Source organism: Ranitomeya variabilis, chromosome 6, assembly GCF_051348905.1.
Source record: "Ranitomeya variabilis isolate aRanVar5 chromosome 6, aRanVar5.hap1, whole genome shotgun sequence".
Classification (NCBI taxonomy): Eukaryota; Metazoa; Chordata; class Amphibia; order Anura; family Dendrobatidae; genus Ranitomeya; species Ranitomeya variabilis.
The window spans coordinates 558,227,198-558,242,531 of NC_135237.1; the positions used below are offsets into that span (position 1 = coordinate 558,227,198).

At 47.6% G+C, this 15,334-nt stretch overlaps 1 protein-coding gene across 2 annotated transcripts in view; it reads right to left on the reverse strand.

Moving 5' to 3' along the window:
- TRAPPC9 (trafficking protein particle complex subunit 9) overlaps window positions 1–15,334 on the reverse strand; it is a 576,113-nt gene that overhangs the window by 378,130 nt on the left and 182,649 nt on the right. For both annotated transcript variants that reach the window (XM_077271277.1, XM_077271278.1), the window contains exons 18-19: window positions 3,799–3,941; window positions 3,421–3,531 (exon numbers count right to left, since the gene is read on the reverse strand). In XM_077271277.1, the coding sequence (XP_077127392.1) occupies window positions 3,421–3,531; window positions 3,799–3,941 (254 nt within the window). The remainder of the gene's footprint in view (window positions 1–3,420; window positions 3,532–3,798; window positions 3,942–15,334) is intronic.

Here is a 15,334-nt window from a genome sequence, read left to right on the forward strand (position 1 = left end):
CACAATGAGGACGGAGCAGAAATCCAACTGCACCCAGGATAAGTTCTCTACTTTCAGCTCCTCACCACTGATAAATGTCTCAGCTTGCTGCCAGTGAATAGAAACTTCAGGTAGTGAAAAAAGTTCAGCCCTATTCACACAGCTGCAGTTGGTTGCAATGTCGCTGCCGAAGTTACTGCAGGATAGGAAAAAGCAGTCAGTGATCGCAAGAAAAAGTGTCCCAATACACATGCTAGCGGAACACGCCCTGCTAACAGTGTCAGACTGGCCACTATAACCAGTGCTTGGTGTCTGCCTTCTACTAACAGTGCCAGAAGACTGACCATTATAACCAGTGCCAGAAGACTGCCCTCCATGACCAGTGACAGACAGAAGACTGAGCTCTATAACCAGTGACAGCACAATGCCCTCTATAACCAGTGACAGCACGCTGCCCTCTATAACCAGTGACAGCACGCTGCCCTCTATAACCACTGACAGCACAATGCCCTCTATAACCACTGACAGCACGCTGCCCTCTATAACCAGTGACAGCACGCTGCCCTCTATAACCACTGACAGCACGCTGCCCTCTATAACCACTGACAGCACGCTGCCCTCTATAACCACTGACAGCACGCTGCCCTCTATAACCACTGACAGCACGCTGCCCTCTATAACCAGTGACAGCACAATGCCCTCTATAACCAGTGACAGCACGCTGCCCTCTATAACCAGTGACAGCACGCTGCCCTCTATAACCAGTGACAGCACGCTGCCCTCTATAACCAGTGACAGCACGCTGCCCTCTATAACCAGTGACAGCACGCTGCCCTCTATAACCAGTGACAGCACGCTGCCCTCTATAACCAGTGACAGCACGCTGCCCTCTATAACCAGTGACAGCACGCTGCCCTCTATAACCAGTGACAGCACGCTGCCCTCTATAACCAGTGACAGCACGCTGCCCTCTATAACCAGTGACAGCACGCTGCCCTCTATAACCAGTGACAGCACGCTGCCCTCTATAACCAGTGACAGCACGCTGCCCTCTATAACCAGTGACAGCACGCTGCCCTCTATAACCAGTGACAGCACGCTGCCCTCTATAACCAGTGACAGCACGCTGCCCTCTATAACCAGTGACAGCACGCTGCCCTCTATAACCAGTGACAGCACGCTGCCCTCTATAACCAGTGACAGCACGCTGCCCTCTATAACCAGTGACAGCACGCTGCCCTCTATAACCAGTGACAGCACGCTGCCCTCTATAACCAGTGACAGCACGCTGCCCTCTATAACCAGTGACAGCACGCTGCCCTCTATAACCAGTGACAGCACGCTGCCCTCTATAACCAGTGACAGCACGCTGCCCTCTATAACCAGTGACAGCACGCTGCCCTCTATAACCAGTGACAGCACGCTGCCCTCTATAACCAATGACAGCACGCTGCCCTCTATAACCAGTGACAGCACGCTGCCCTCTATAACCAGTGACAGCACGCTGCCCTCTATAACCAGTGACAGCACGCTGCCCTCTATAACCAGTGACAGCACGCTGCCCTCTATAACCAGTGACAGCACGCTGCCCTCTATAACCAGTGACAGCACGCTGCCCTCTATAACCAGTGACAGCACGCTGCCCTCTATAACCAGTGACAGCACGCTGCCCTCTATAACCACTGACAGCACGCTGCCCTCTATAACCACTGACAGCACGCTGCCCTCTATAACCACTGACAGCACGCTGCCCTCTATAACCACTGACAGCACGCTGCCCTCTATAACCACTGACAGCACGCTGCCCTCTATAACCAGTGACAGCACGCTGCCCTCTATAACCAATGACAGGACACTGCCCTCTATAACCAGTGACAGCACGCTGCCCTCTATAACCAGTGACAGCACAATGCCCTCTATAACCAGTGACAGCACGCTGCCCTCTATAACCACTGACAGCACAATGCCCTCTATAACCACTGACAGCACGCTGCCCTCTATAACCAGTGACAGCACGCTGCCCTCTATAACCAGTGACAGCACGCTGCCCTCTATAACCAGTGACAGCACGCTGCCCTCTATAACCAGTGACAGCACGCTGCCCTCTATAACCAGTGACAGCACGCTGCCCTCTATAACCAGTGACAGCACGCTGCCCTCTATAACCAGTGACAGCACGCTGCCCTCTATAACCACTGACAGCACGCTGCCCTCTATAACCACTGACAGCACGCTGCCCTCTATAACCAGTGACAGGACGCTGCCCTCTATAACCAGTGACAGGACGTTGCCCTCTATAACCAGTGACAGCACAATGCCCTCTATAACCAGTGACAGCACGCTGCCCTCTATAACCACTGACAGCACAATGCCCTCTATAACCACTGACAGCACAATGCCCTCTATAACCAGTGACAGCACAATGCCCTCTATAACCACTGACAGCACAATGCCCTCTATAACCACTGACAGCACAATGCCCTCTATAACCAGTGACAGCACGCTGCCCTCTATAACCACTGACAGCACGCTGCCCTCTATAACCAGTGACAGCACGCTGCCCTCTATAACCAGTGACAGCACCCTGCCCTCTATAACCAGTGACAGCACGCTGCCCTCTATAACCAGTGACAGCACGCTGCCCTCTATAACCAGTGACAGCACGCTGCCCTCTATAACCAGTGACAGCACGCTGCCCTCTATAACCACTGACAGCACGCTGCCCTCTATAACCACTGACAGCACGCTGCCCTCTATAACCAGTGACAGCACGCTGCCCTCTATAACCACTGACAGCACGCTGCCCTCTATAACCAGTGACAGCACGCTGCCCTCTATAACCAATGACAGGACACTGCCCTCTATAACCAGTGACAGCACGCTGCCCTCTATAACCAGTGACAGCACAATGCCCTCTATAACCAGTGACAGCACGCTGCCCTCTATAACCACTGACAGCACAATGCCCTCTATAACCACTGACAGCACAATGCCCTCTATAACCAGTGACAGCACGCTGCCCTCTATAACCAGTGACAGCACGCTGCCCTCTATAACCAGTGACAGCACGCTGCCCTCTATAACCAGTGACAGGATGCTGCCCTCTATAACCAGTGACAGCACGCTGCCCTCTATAACCAGTGACAGCACGCTGCCCTCTATAACCAGTGACGGCACGCTGCCCTCTATAACCAGTGACGGCACGCTGCCCTCTATAACCAGTGACGGCACGCTGCCCTCTATAACCAGTGACAGCACGCTGCCCTCTATAACCAGTGACAGGACGCTGCCCTCTATAACCAGTGACAGCATGTTGCCCTCTATAACCAGCGACAGCACGCTGCCCTCTATAACCAGTGACAGCATATGCAGCAGGCGCCTTTAGGTGAAGACGATGAGGGACCCCTGTAATCCACAGAGGACGGCGTGCCCAGCACTTACCGCTGGCATTCTCCGGCGTGCAGGATCAGATCCTCGTTGTCTTTGGCACTGATGGCGAGCTCGTGTTCTGTGGAGTTGAAGACATCGAGGAGGAGATGACATTGTCTTGTGCTGGGGGATAAAGAAGGAAGTGAGAACCAATGGCATAGCGAAGGATGGCAAAAGCAACAATGCCAACCGGGCACCGACACCTAGCAGCAGCCATGGGCATCCGCGCCACTTCTTACAGTACATTCCTGAAATCTGTGGGGTTTTGATTTTTCAGGACCACCATGGGCCATTTCTACAACAATATAATGTGACACGACGTATAATAAACAAAAAGAATGGACGATCCCTTTAACCCCAACGTGGACACCTGAACGCCTCGAGCCTCACCTGGTCGCCGGGAGCGTGCTGACACGGGTGAAGAACACGGAAGGCTCTACGTCCACGTGGAGGCCGAGGGAGATGTTCCTGTAGTAACCCTCAGCGTGACCCGGTCCTCCCGAGTACTTGAAGTTCAAAACTCCTTCAAGGGTCTGTGGAGGGAAGTGTAGAGAGTAACGTCACCTTCCATTAATTGGCCGCATTGCGGGGGACATCACTGCCTTGTATTTTGGGGCCATGTGCGATGCTTACATTTTGAGCCATCATATTTTCATATAAAATAACTGAAGTGAATGTTCATTGTGTTATCTCCAGAAGCAGAAAGGATTCTTTATAGTAAAAGTAATGACTGTGGAAGAGGTTTCTACAGGACTGCTCATCACATAAACAATGGATCACGGTCACTGATGATCAAAGGCAAATAATGTAATGGGAATCAAACAATACTACATGAGGTCAGGAAGGAAAAGCCTTCACAATCCTTCCTTGTGAGACCTGATCTTCTCTGGTTAATGTGTGATCTTGGGGGTCTGGCGTCTGAGCCCCCACTATTCCTGAAACTGAGAATACAAAGTCAAAGTCCCCTGTGTGAATAGAGCTACAGCTACTAGTGTGGACAGTAAAAGGAGCGGCACTGATAGCGTGTGACCACCACTAGTATGGACAGTAAAGAGAGAGGTACTGATCACATGTGACCACCACTAGTATGGACAGTGAAGAGAGTGGCACTGAGCACGTGTGACCACCACTAGCATGGACAGTAAATAGAGAGGTACTGATCATGTGTGACCACCACTAGTATAGACAGTGAAGAGAGCGGCACTGATCATGTGTGACCACCACTAGTATGGACAGCAAATAGAGAGGTACTGATCACGTGTGACCACCACTAGTATGGACAGTGAAGAGAGCGACACTGAGCTCGTGTGACCACCACTAGCATGGACAGTAAATAGAGAGGTACTGATCATGTCTGCCCACCACTAGTATGGACAGTGAAGAGAGCGGCACTTATCACGTGTGACCACCACTAGTATGGACAGTAAATAGAGCGGCACTGATCACGTGTGACCACCACTAGTATGGACAGTAAATAGAGAGGTACTGATCATGTGTGACCACCACTAGTATGGACAGTAAATAGAGAGGTACTGATCATGTGTGACCACCACTAGTATGGACAGTAAATAGAGAGGCACTGATCATGTCTGCCCACCACTAGTATGGACAGTGAAGAGAGCGGCACTGATCACGTGTGACCACCACTAGCATGGACAGTAAATAGAGAGGTACTGATCATGTGTGACCACCACTAGTATGGACAGTAAATAGAGAGGTACTGATCACGTGTGACCACCACTAGTATGGACAGTAAATAGAGAGGTACTGATCACGTGTGACCACCACTAGTATGGACAGTAAATAGAGAGGTACTGATCACGTGTGACCACCACTAGTATGGACAGTAAATAGAGAGGTACTGATCACGTGTGACCACCACTAGTATGGACAGTAAATAGAGCGGCACTGATCACGTGTGACCACCACTAGTATGGACAGTGAAGAGAGCGGCACTGATCACGTGTGACCACCACTAGTATGGACAGTAAATAGAGCGGCACTGATCACGTGTGACCACCACTAGTATGGACAGTAAATAGAGAGGTACTGATCATGTGTGACCACCACTAGTATGGACAGTAAATAGAGAGGTACTGATCATGTGTGACGACCACTAGTATGGACAGTAAATAGAGAGGTACTGATCATGTGTGACCACCACTAGTATGGACAGTAAATAGAGAGGTACTGATCATGTGTGACCACCACTAGTATGGACAGTAAATAGAGAGGTACTGATCATGTGTGACCACCACTAGTATGGACAGTAAATAGAGAGGTACTGATCACGTGTGACCATCACTAGTATGGACAGTAAATAGAGAGGTACTGATCACGTGTGACCACCACTAGCATGGACAGTGAAGAGAGCGGCACTGATCACGTGGGACCACCACTAGTATAGTCAGTGAAGAGAGCGGCACTGAGCACGTGTGACCACAACTAGAATGGACAGTAAACAGAGAGGTACTGATCATGTGTGACCACCACAAGTATGGATCGTGAAGGGAGCGGCACTGATCACGTGTGACCACCACTAGTATGGACGGTAAATAGAGAGGTACTGATCATGTGTGACCACAACAAGCATGGACAGTGGCGGGAGCGGCACTGATCATGTGTGACCACCACTAGTATAGACAGTGAAGGGAGCGGCACTGATCATGTGTGACCACCACTAGTATGGACAGTGAATAGAGCGGCACTGATCATGTGTGAACATCATTAGCATGGACGTTGAACAGGGCGGTGGGCACACATGCTCGCTAGCGCTCCACTGACACCAAGGACTTTAAGATCCGGTTCTTGTGATTGATGGAGATCCCAGGCACTGGTACCTGGACACCATATTGTGTAATACGGCACTGATGAAACGGTTGTACACTGCAGGTCAAAATATCACATGGCGGGCGTACACACGTACCGCACAGGGCCAACCTGTAATGATCAAGGCTGAGAACTTCCGATCACTACAAAGCCAATATAGTCATCACCCTAAATTCTTACCCTGATCATCCCACTTTTAGTATCGAGCCTCCCAAACTCACATCGCCCAGCTGAGAAAAAAAATGAGGAAAAAAAAAAGACCAATTTAAAATAATTTCACACAAAAACCAAAAATGCGCTGGGCAAAATTGATGGCACCCTCAACTTAATATTTGGTTGCACCCTTTCGAATAAATAACTGCGATCAATCGCTTCCTATAACTATCAACAAGCTTCTTACACCTCTCACCTGGGATTTCGGACCACTATTTTGCATCCTGCTCCAGGTCTTTCATATGTGAAGGCGCCTTCTCCCAACACCAATGTTAAGACCTCTCCACAGGTGATCAATGGGATTTAGATCCAGACTCATTGCTGTTCACTCTCCAGTGCTTCATTTCCATCCATTTTTGGGAGCTTCTTGATGTATGATCAGGATCATTGTCTTGTTGGAAAACCCATGACACAAACCCACCTTTCTGACACTCAACCCTACATTGCGACCTAAAATCCTTTGATAATCTTCAGATTTCATGATGTCTTGCACACAGTCAAGTCCCCAGTGCCAGAAGCAGCTAAACAACCCAAAAACATTTAAAACTCCACCATATTTGACTGTAGGTACGGTGTTCTGTTCTTTGTAGGCCTCATTCCATTTTTGGTAAACAGTAGAATGATGTGCTTAACCAAAAAGCTTTATGTTGATCTCATCTGTCCACAAGACTCGTTCCCAGAAGGATTTTGGCTTAGTCAAATATATTTTGGCAAACTGCAGTCTAGCTTCTGTCACTGTGTCAGCAGAGGGGTCCTCCTAGGTCTCCTGCCATAGCATCTCATTTAATTCACATATGGATGGTTTGCGCTGACAATGATGCCCCCTGATCCTGCAGGACAGCTTGAATTTCTTTGGAACTTGATTGGAGCTGCTTATCCACCATCCGGACTATCCTGTGTTGCAACCTTTCCACAATTTTTCTTTGCCATCCACGAAGATTAGCCACAGTGCCATGGTTTGTCATCTTCATTATGTTGTGCACCGTGGACAAAGGAACATCAAGATCTCTGGAGATGGACTTGTAACCTTTAAGATTGTTGATATTCTCCAACAATTTTGGTTCTGAAGTCATCAAGACAGTTCTCTTCTCTTTCTGTTCTCCATGCTTAGTGTGACAGACACAAAGCAAAAACTGAGTTAACTTCTCCCCTTTTTATCCGGTTTCAGGTGTGATTTTCATATTGCCCACACCTGTTACTTGCCACAGGTGAGTGTGAACCAGCATCACATGTTTGAAACAAAGTTGTTTACAGACAATTTTGGAAAGGCGCCAACAATATTGTTCAGCCCATTTTTGGTTTTTTTGTGTTAAATGCTGGCCAATTTGCCCTTTTTTCTCTTTTTTTTGTTTTTCCAATACATGCAAATAAAATAGAAACATGTGTAATTGCAATAATTTTCATTTTTAAATTTAATTTTCTTGAACAACTTCAGGGTGCCAAGACTCTATCTCTCTCATAATTTAGGTATATAACAGTATATAAAATGTAACATAATACACCATGTATGATAACGCCGACCGGCCCTCTGACACTATAAAAACGCCATGGATCACTTCCAGTTATCGGAAACTAATGTCTGCGGCTGTCATAAGTTACAAGTTATGGAGCCGGCCTCGCCGCTAAATTACGAGACAATTCCAGAAATTAGTCTCCAGCATGAGGTCTCAATCCCGATGTTGACTCGTAATGGATCCCATAGATAACTCCCCCTGCACTTAATTAAGACTAATGGAATCCACTGGAAAGTAAAACACCCGAGAATGTGGAATTCCCGCTGGGATTAATTTGCTTCGCTTTGCTATTCCCGCTCGGCGGCCGGAGAGCGTCACTGACTCGGTCATATATCAGGAGGAAATCAATGTCCTTGTTTCTTTGCTTCTAAAATTTCAATAAAAGCAAAAACTCAATTTGTTATCAAAGCGAAGGCTCCGATGAAAAACATCCTGAACCACCGGCTCCTGACCACACAGACGGCTCCGCACCATGAGGACTCTTCTATGGCCCTGCAATGTGTCACCTGTCATATCCACCGCATGAGACCTCTTCTCATCAGTACTGATTAGTCTGGTGTTGAAGCTCGACCCTAATTACTGAGATTGGGACTGAGCTGCAATACCACGTATGGCCAATGTACAAGAGTGGCGCTGTTTCAGGAAGAGCACAGCTATAGGTTTCCAAACTTGTAAAACACTCTTCTGTTCCGCTAATCTTGTCACTTGAACTTTATTCCTACAGGTGTTGTCGCTCATTGTACAGGAGGAGGAGGTGAGCTGTGACATCACCTATTGTGAATGGTGGATCTTGTGTTATCTACTGTATATAGAGGTGTTATCAGTCATTGTACAGGAGGAGGAGGTGAGCTGTGACATCACCTATTGTGAATGGTGGATCTTGTGTTATCTACTGTATATAGAGGTGTTATCAGTCATTGTACAGGAGGAGGAGGTGAGCTGTGACATCACCTATTGTGAATGGTGGATCTTGTGTTATCTACTGTATATAGAGGTGTTATCAGTCATTGTACAGGAGGAGGAGGTGAGCTGTGACATCACCTATTGTGAATGGTGGATCCTGTGTTATCTACTGTATATAGAGGTGTTATCAGTCATTGTACAGGAGGAGGAGGTGAGCTGTGACAACTATTGTGAATGGTGGATCCTGTGTTATCTACTGTTTATAGAGGTGTTATCAGTCATTGTACAGGAGGAGAAGGAGGTGAGCTGTGACATGACCTATTGTGAATGGTGGATCCTGTGTTATCTACTGTATATAGAGGTGTTATCAGTCATTGTACAGGAGCAGGAGGTGAGCTGAGACATCACATATTGTGAATCCTGTGTTATCTATTGTATATAGAGGTGTTATCAGTTATTGTACAGGAGGAGGAGGTGAGCTGTGACATCATCTATTGGGAATGGTGGATCCTGTGTTATCTACTGTATATAGAGGTGTTATCAGTCATTCTACAGGAGGAGGAGGAGAGCTGTGACATCACCTATTGTGAATGGTGGATCTTGTGTTATCTACTGTATATAGATGTGTTATCAGTCATTGTACAGGAGGAGGAGGTGAGCTGTGACAACTATTGTGAATGGTGGATCCTGTGTTATCTACTGTTTATAGAGGTGTTATCAGTCATTGTACAGGAGGAGAAGGAGGTGAGCTGTGACATGACCTATTGTGAATGGTGGATCCTGTGTTATCTACTGTATATAGAGGTGTTATCAGTCATTGTACAGGAGCAGGAGGTGAGCTGAGACATCACATATTGTGAATCCTGTGTTATCTATTGTATATAGAGGTGTTATCAGTTATTGTACAGGAGGAGGAGGTGAGCTGTGACATCATCTATTGGGAATGGTGGATCCTGTGTTATCTACTGTATATAGAGGTGTTATCAGTCATTCTACAGGAGGAGGAGGAGAGCTGTGACATCACCTATTGTGAATGGTGGATCTTGTGTTATCTACTGTATATAGATGTGTTATCAGTCATTGTACAGGAGGAGGAGGTGAGCTGTGACATCACCTATTGTGAATGGTGGATCTTGTGTTATCTGCTGTATATAGAGGTGTTATCAGTCATTGTACAGGAGGAGGAGGTGAGCTGTGACCATCTATTGGGAATGGAGGATCGTGCTCGATGATGTCACTGATGCAGATATATCTTCCAACCTGTTTTTAAGTACCAATTTTTTTATCTTTTCGGAATACTCCATAAATTACCCATTGGGGGGAATTTATCAAGACTGATGAGAATAGTGATGATGGAGGTGATGATGGAGGTGATGAGCACCTGGGGACAGGTAACGGAGTACTGGCTGCGGACTCACTGTGACATCCATTGTAGCATAACACATTGGGTGTGGTGGGCCCGTGACTGGAGCAGCAGGACGGTGCGTCCGTCTCCAGCCTCTCATTACGCAGAGAGCTTTGCATTATAATAAAGAGCTGTAATGGGATATCGAAATTAGCTGGAAACTCAGCAAAAAGCAGCGCAGCCCCCCGCAGCCATCAGCGCAGCCCCCCGCAGCCATCAGCGCTCATGTGTCCCTGCAATTTGTGCTGGGTGGAGAATATGTGATTATATAGATTTAGCCGAGCAGAAAGGAACCTGAGCGCCGCAGCGCAGCTCCCCCCCACCCAGGCAAAAAAAGATCACAAAATGCCACCCAAAATAGAAAAAGCCGACGAGCGCTAATTACAGACATTAATGCCGTGTCTGGGAATGTGGAACAGACATTTTTTTCCCATATAACGCACAATATGGCTGCTGCAGAACATCTTCTGGAGGAAGGAAGGGCGGATTTATGTCACTTCTGTAAGATCCTGGGGCCCCGTTTGAGACACTGGCTACTGCAGAACATCTTCGGGAGAAGGGAAGGGCGGATTTATATCTCTTCTGTGAGATCCTGGGGCCCCGTATGAGACACTGGCTGATGCAGAACATCTTCGGTAGAAGGGAAGGGCGGATCTATATCTCTTCTGTGAGATCCTGGAGCGCTGTATGAGACACTGGCTGCTGCAGAACATCTTCGGGAGGAGGGAAGGACGGATTTATGTCACTTCTGTGAGATCCTGGGGCCCTGAATGAGACACTGATGCTGCAGAACATCTTCAGAAGGAGGGAAGGGCGGATTTGTGTCACTTCTGTGAGATTCTGGGGCCCCGTATGAGACACTGGGTGCTGCAGAACATCTTTGGGAGGAGGGAAGGGCGGATTTATATCACTTGTGTGAGATCCTGGAGCGCTGTATGAGACACTGATGCTGCAGAACATCTTCAGGAGGAGGGAAGGGCGGATTTATGTCACTTCTGTGAGATCCTGGGGCCCCGTATGAGACACTGGGTGCTGCAGAACATCTTTGGGAGGAGGGAAGGGCGGATTTATATCACTTGTGTGAGATCCTGGAGCGCTGTATGAGACACTGGCTGCTGCAGAACATCTTTCTTTCTTGCCATTAGTTCTACATCATGCGTCTTTCTTCTCATCCGATCACCTAGCCTGGGTTGCCCGTGGCTATGTACGCAGCATTAGGACAGGAACGTATAAAAAATCATCCAGAAAACTCGGACTCATTATTTTCTCATCACTCCGTGCACAATCCGCTATTAATAATTAATCAGACCATTTACAGTTTCCAATGGTAAAGAAAAGGTGTAAAAATCGGAAGCTACGTGTGCCGAATCCATATTTTTGGGGACCCATAGACTTAATTGGGCGAGTATACTCTGATTTACTTAAGGAACTATACTATGCCGCAATTTTTTTTTCACCATAGATTCCGCCGGTAGAAAAAATAAAAATGGCTCCACCGTACTGCCCCATAACAAATAATAATAGACGGAGACGTGGGACGGATACTGTAAGAAAATAAACGCACTTTCTGGTGTTGGATTCAGGCCTGTAACGCCGCGGCGTCCGGCGCGGCCGCGAGTCACCGAGCGGTGAAATTGCTAAGTAACATCACACGACAGCACTGCGGTGACAGTAACATGCAGCCGTGGCTAAGAATAGACCGCGCCGGAGCCCAGGACATGAATAATGCAGCAGGGCTTTCATTTTTTTTCTTTTTCTTTTTTTTTCTCCAAGTCCGTCCACTCAGCGGAACAATTCTGAACGAGAGGAAAAAAAAAAAAAAAAAAAAAAAAAAAGGCGTTCAATAAATTCAGGAGAGATTAGGAGGCGGATTGTAAAGCTAAAAATAGCCGGCGTGTAATGGAAGAGGAGATGTGATCGGAATCCGTTCAGCGGCAGACGGCGAAACGCCGGCACTAACAGGTAGCTGACCGCGGGGTGATAAAGCAGCCGCCCGGGTACTGATACTTGTAGCCAAAAAGTACAATAAAAATGTTTAAAAAAAAAAAAAATCACTTGTATTGCAAACATTGTTTACTCGCGGTCTCCAGGGAAGGACGACGACGAGCGCAGATTATTCGCTTTTTCACTAATAGATATTCCCCGGGAGGTTGGCGGAGATTAAATGTGGCTTGTTAAAGCGGAGTTTATTTACCGCCAACGTCCTGAAAGCTTCTATGTCTACAAACTGCGGGAAGACAAAGGAGACGGAGCCATTTATTATGGATCCCCGGAGAATCGCTGCACAACAAACGCTAGAAAAACACACGGAACCTTGTATCGGATTCTATCTGATTGTATGAAGCGGCACAGCCAGGCTTAACCCCTTCACCACACTGACATTTTACGTGTTCGCGCTTTCATTTTTCGCTCCCCGTCTTCCCAGAGCCGAAACTTTTTTTTTTTTTTTCCAACACTATAGCTGTATGAGGGCTTGTTTTTTTGTGGGACGAGTTGTACATTCCAAGGGCACCACTGATTTTACAATATGGCGAAAAGGAAAATAATTCCAAGTGCAGTGAAATATCCAACCTATTATTACTGGGAAAGACACACAGACCTCACATCCAGCCTGTATTACTGGGAGGAAGACACAGATCTAACATCCAGCATATATTACTGGGAGAGACACACAGACCTCACATCCAATCTATATTACTGGGAGAGACACACAGACCTCACATCCAGCCTATATTACTGGGAGAGACACACACAGCTCACATCCAGCCTGTATTACTAGGAGAGACACAGACCTCACATCCAGCCTATATTACTGGGAGAGACACACAGAGCTCACATCCAGCCTGTATTACTGGGAGAGACACACAGAGCTCACATCCAGCCTGTATTACTGGGAGGGGGACACAGATCTAACATCCAGCCTATATTACTGGGAGAGAAAAACAGACCTCACATCCAGCATATATTACTGGGAGAGACACACAGACCTCACACCCAGCCTATATTACTGGGAGAGACACACAGAGCTCACATCCAGCCTATATTACTGGGAGAGACACACAGAGCTCACATCCAGCCTATATTACTGGGAGAGACACACAGAGCTCACATCCAGCCTATATTACTGGGAGAGACACACAGAGCTCACATCCAGCCTATATTACTGGGAGAGACACACAGACCTCACATCCAGTCTGTATTACTAGGAGAGACACAGACCTCACATCCAGCCTATATTACTGGGAGAGACACACAGACCTCACATCCAGCCTGTATTACTGGGAGAGACACACAGACCTCACATCCAGCCTGTATTACTGGGAGAGACACACAGACCTCACATCCAGCCTATATTACTGGGAGAGACACACAGACCTCACATCCAGCCTATATTACTGGGAGAGACACACAGACCTCACATCCAGCCTATATTACTGGGAGAGACACACATACCTCACATCCAGCCTATATTACTAGGAGAGACACAGACCTCACATCCAGCCTATATTACTGGGAGGGGGACACAGATCTAACATCCAGCCTATATTACTGGGAGAGACACAGACCTCACATCCAGCATATATTACTGAGAGAGACACAGACCTCACATCCAGCCTACATTACTGGGAGAAACACAGACCTCACATCCAGCCTATATTACTGGGAGAAACACAGACCTCACATCCAGCCTATATTACTGGGAGAGACACACAGACCTCACATCCAGCCTATATTACTGGGAGAGACACACAGACCTCACATCCAGCCAATATTACTGGGAGAAACACACAGACCTCACATCCAGCCTATATTACTAGGAGAGACACAGACCTCACATCCAGCATATATTACTGGGAGAGACACACAGACCTCACACCCAGCCTATATTACTGGGAGGGGGACACATCTAACATCCAGCCTATATTACTGGGAGGGGGACACAGATCTAACATCCAGCCTATATTACTGGGAGAGACACACAGACCTCACATCCAGCCTACATTACTGGGAGAGACACACAGACCTCACATCCAGCCTATATTACTGGGAGGGACACACAGACCTCACATCCAGCCTATATTACTGGGAGAGACACACATACCTCACATCCAGCCTATATTACTGGGAGAGACACCCAGACCACACATCCAGCCTATATTGCTGGGAGAGACACACAGAGACCATATCTAGCCTGTATTACTGGGAGAGACACACAGAGCTCACATCCAGCCTATATTACTGGGAGAGACACACAGACAACACATCCAGCCTATATTACTGGGAGAGACACACAGAGCTCACATCCAGCCTGTATTACTGGGAGAGACACACATAGGTCACATCCAGCCTATATTACTGGGAGACACACAGACCTCACATCCAGCCTATATTACTGGGAGAGACACACAGAGACCATATCCAGCCTGTATTACTGGGAGAGACACACAGACCTCACATCCAGCCTATATTACTGGGAGAGACACAGACCTCACATCCAGCCTATATTACTGGGAGATACACACAGACCTCACCATCCAGCCTGTATTACTGGGAGAGACACACAGACCTCACATCCAGCCTATATTACTGGGAGGGACACACAGACCTCACATCCAGCCTATATTACTGGGAGAGACACACATACCTCACATCCAGCCTATATTACTGGGAGAGACACCCAGACCACACATCCAGCCTATATTACTGGGAGAGACACACAGAGACCATATCTAGCCTGTATTACTGGGAGAGACACACAGAGCTCACATCCAGCCTATATTACTGGGAGAGACACACAGACCTCACATCCAGCCTGTATTACTGGGATAGACACACAGACCTCACATCCAGCCTATATTACTGGGAGAGACACACAGAGACAATATCCAGCCTATATTACAGGGAGAGAATCACAGAGCTCACATCCAGCCTATATTACTTGGAGAGACACAGAGACCATATCTAGCCTGTATTACTGGGAGAGACACACAGAGACCTCAAATCCAGCCTGTATTACTGGGAGAGACACACATAGGTCACATCCAGCCTATATTACTGGTTG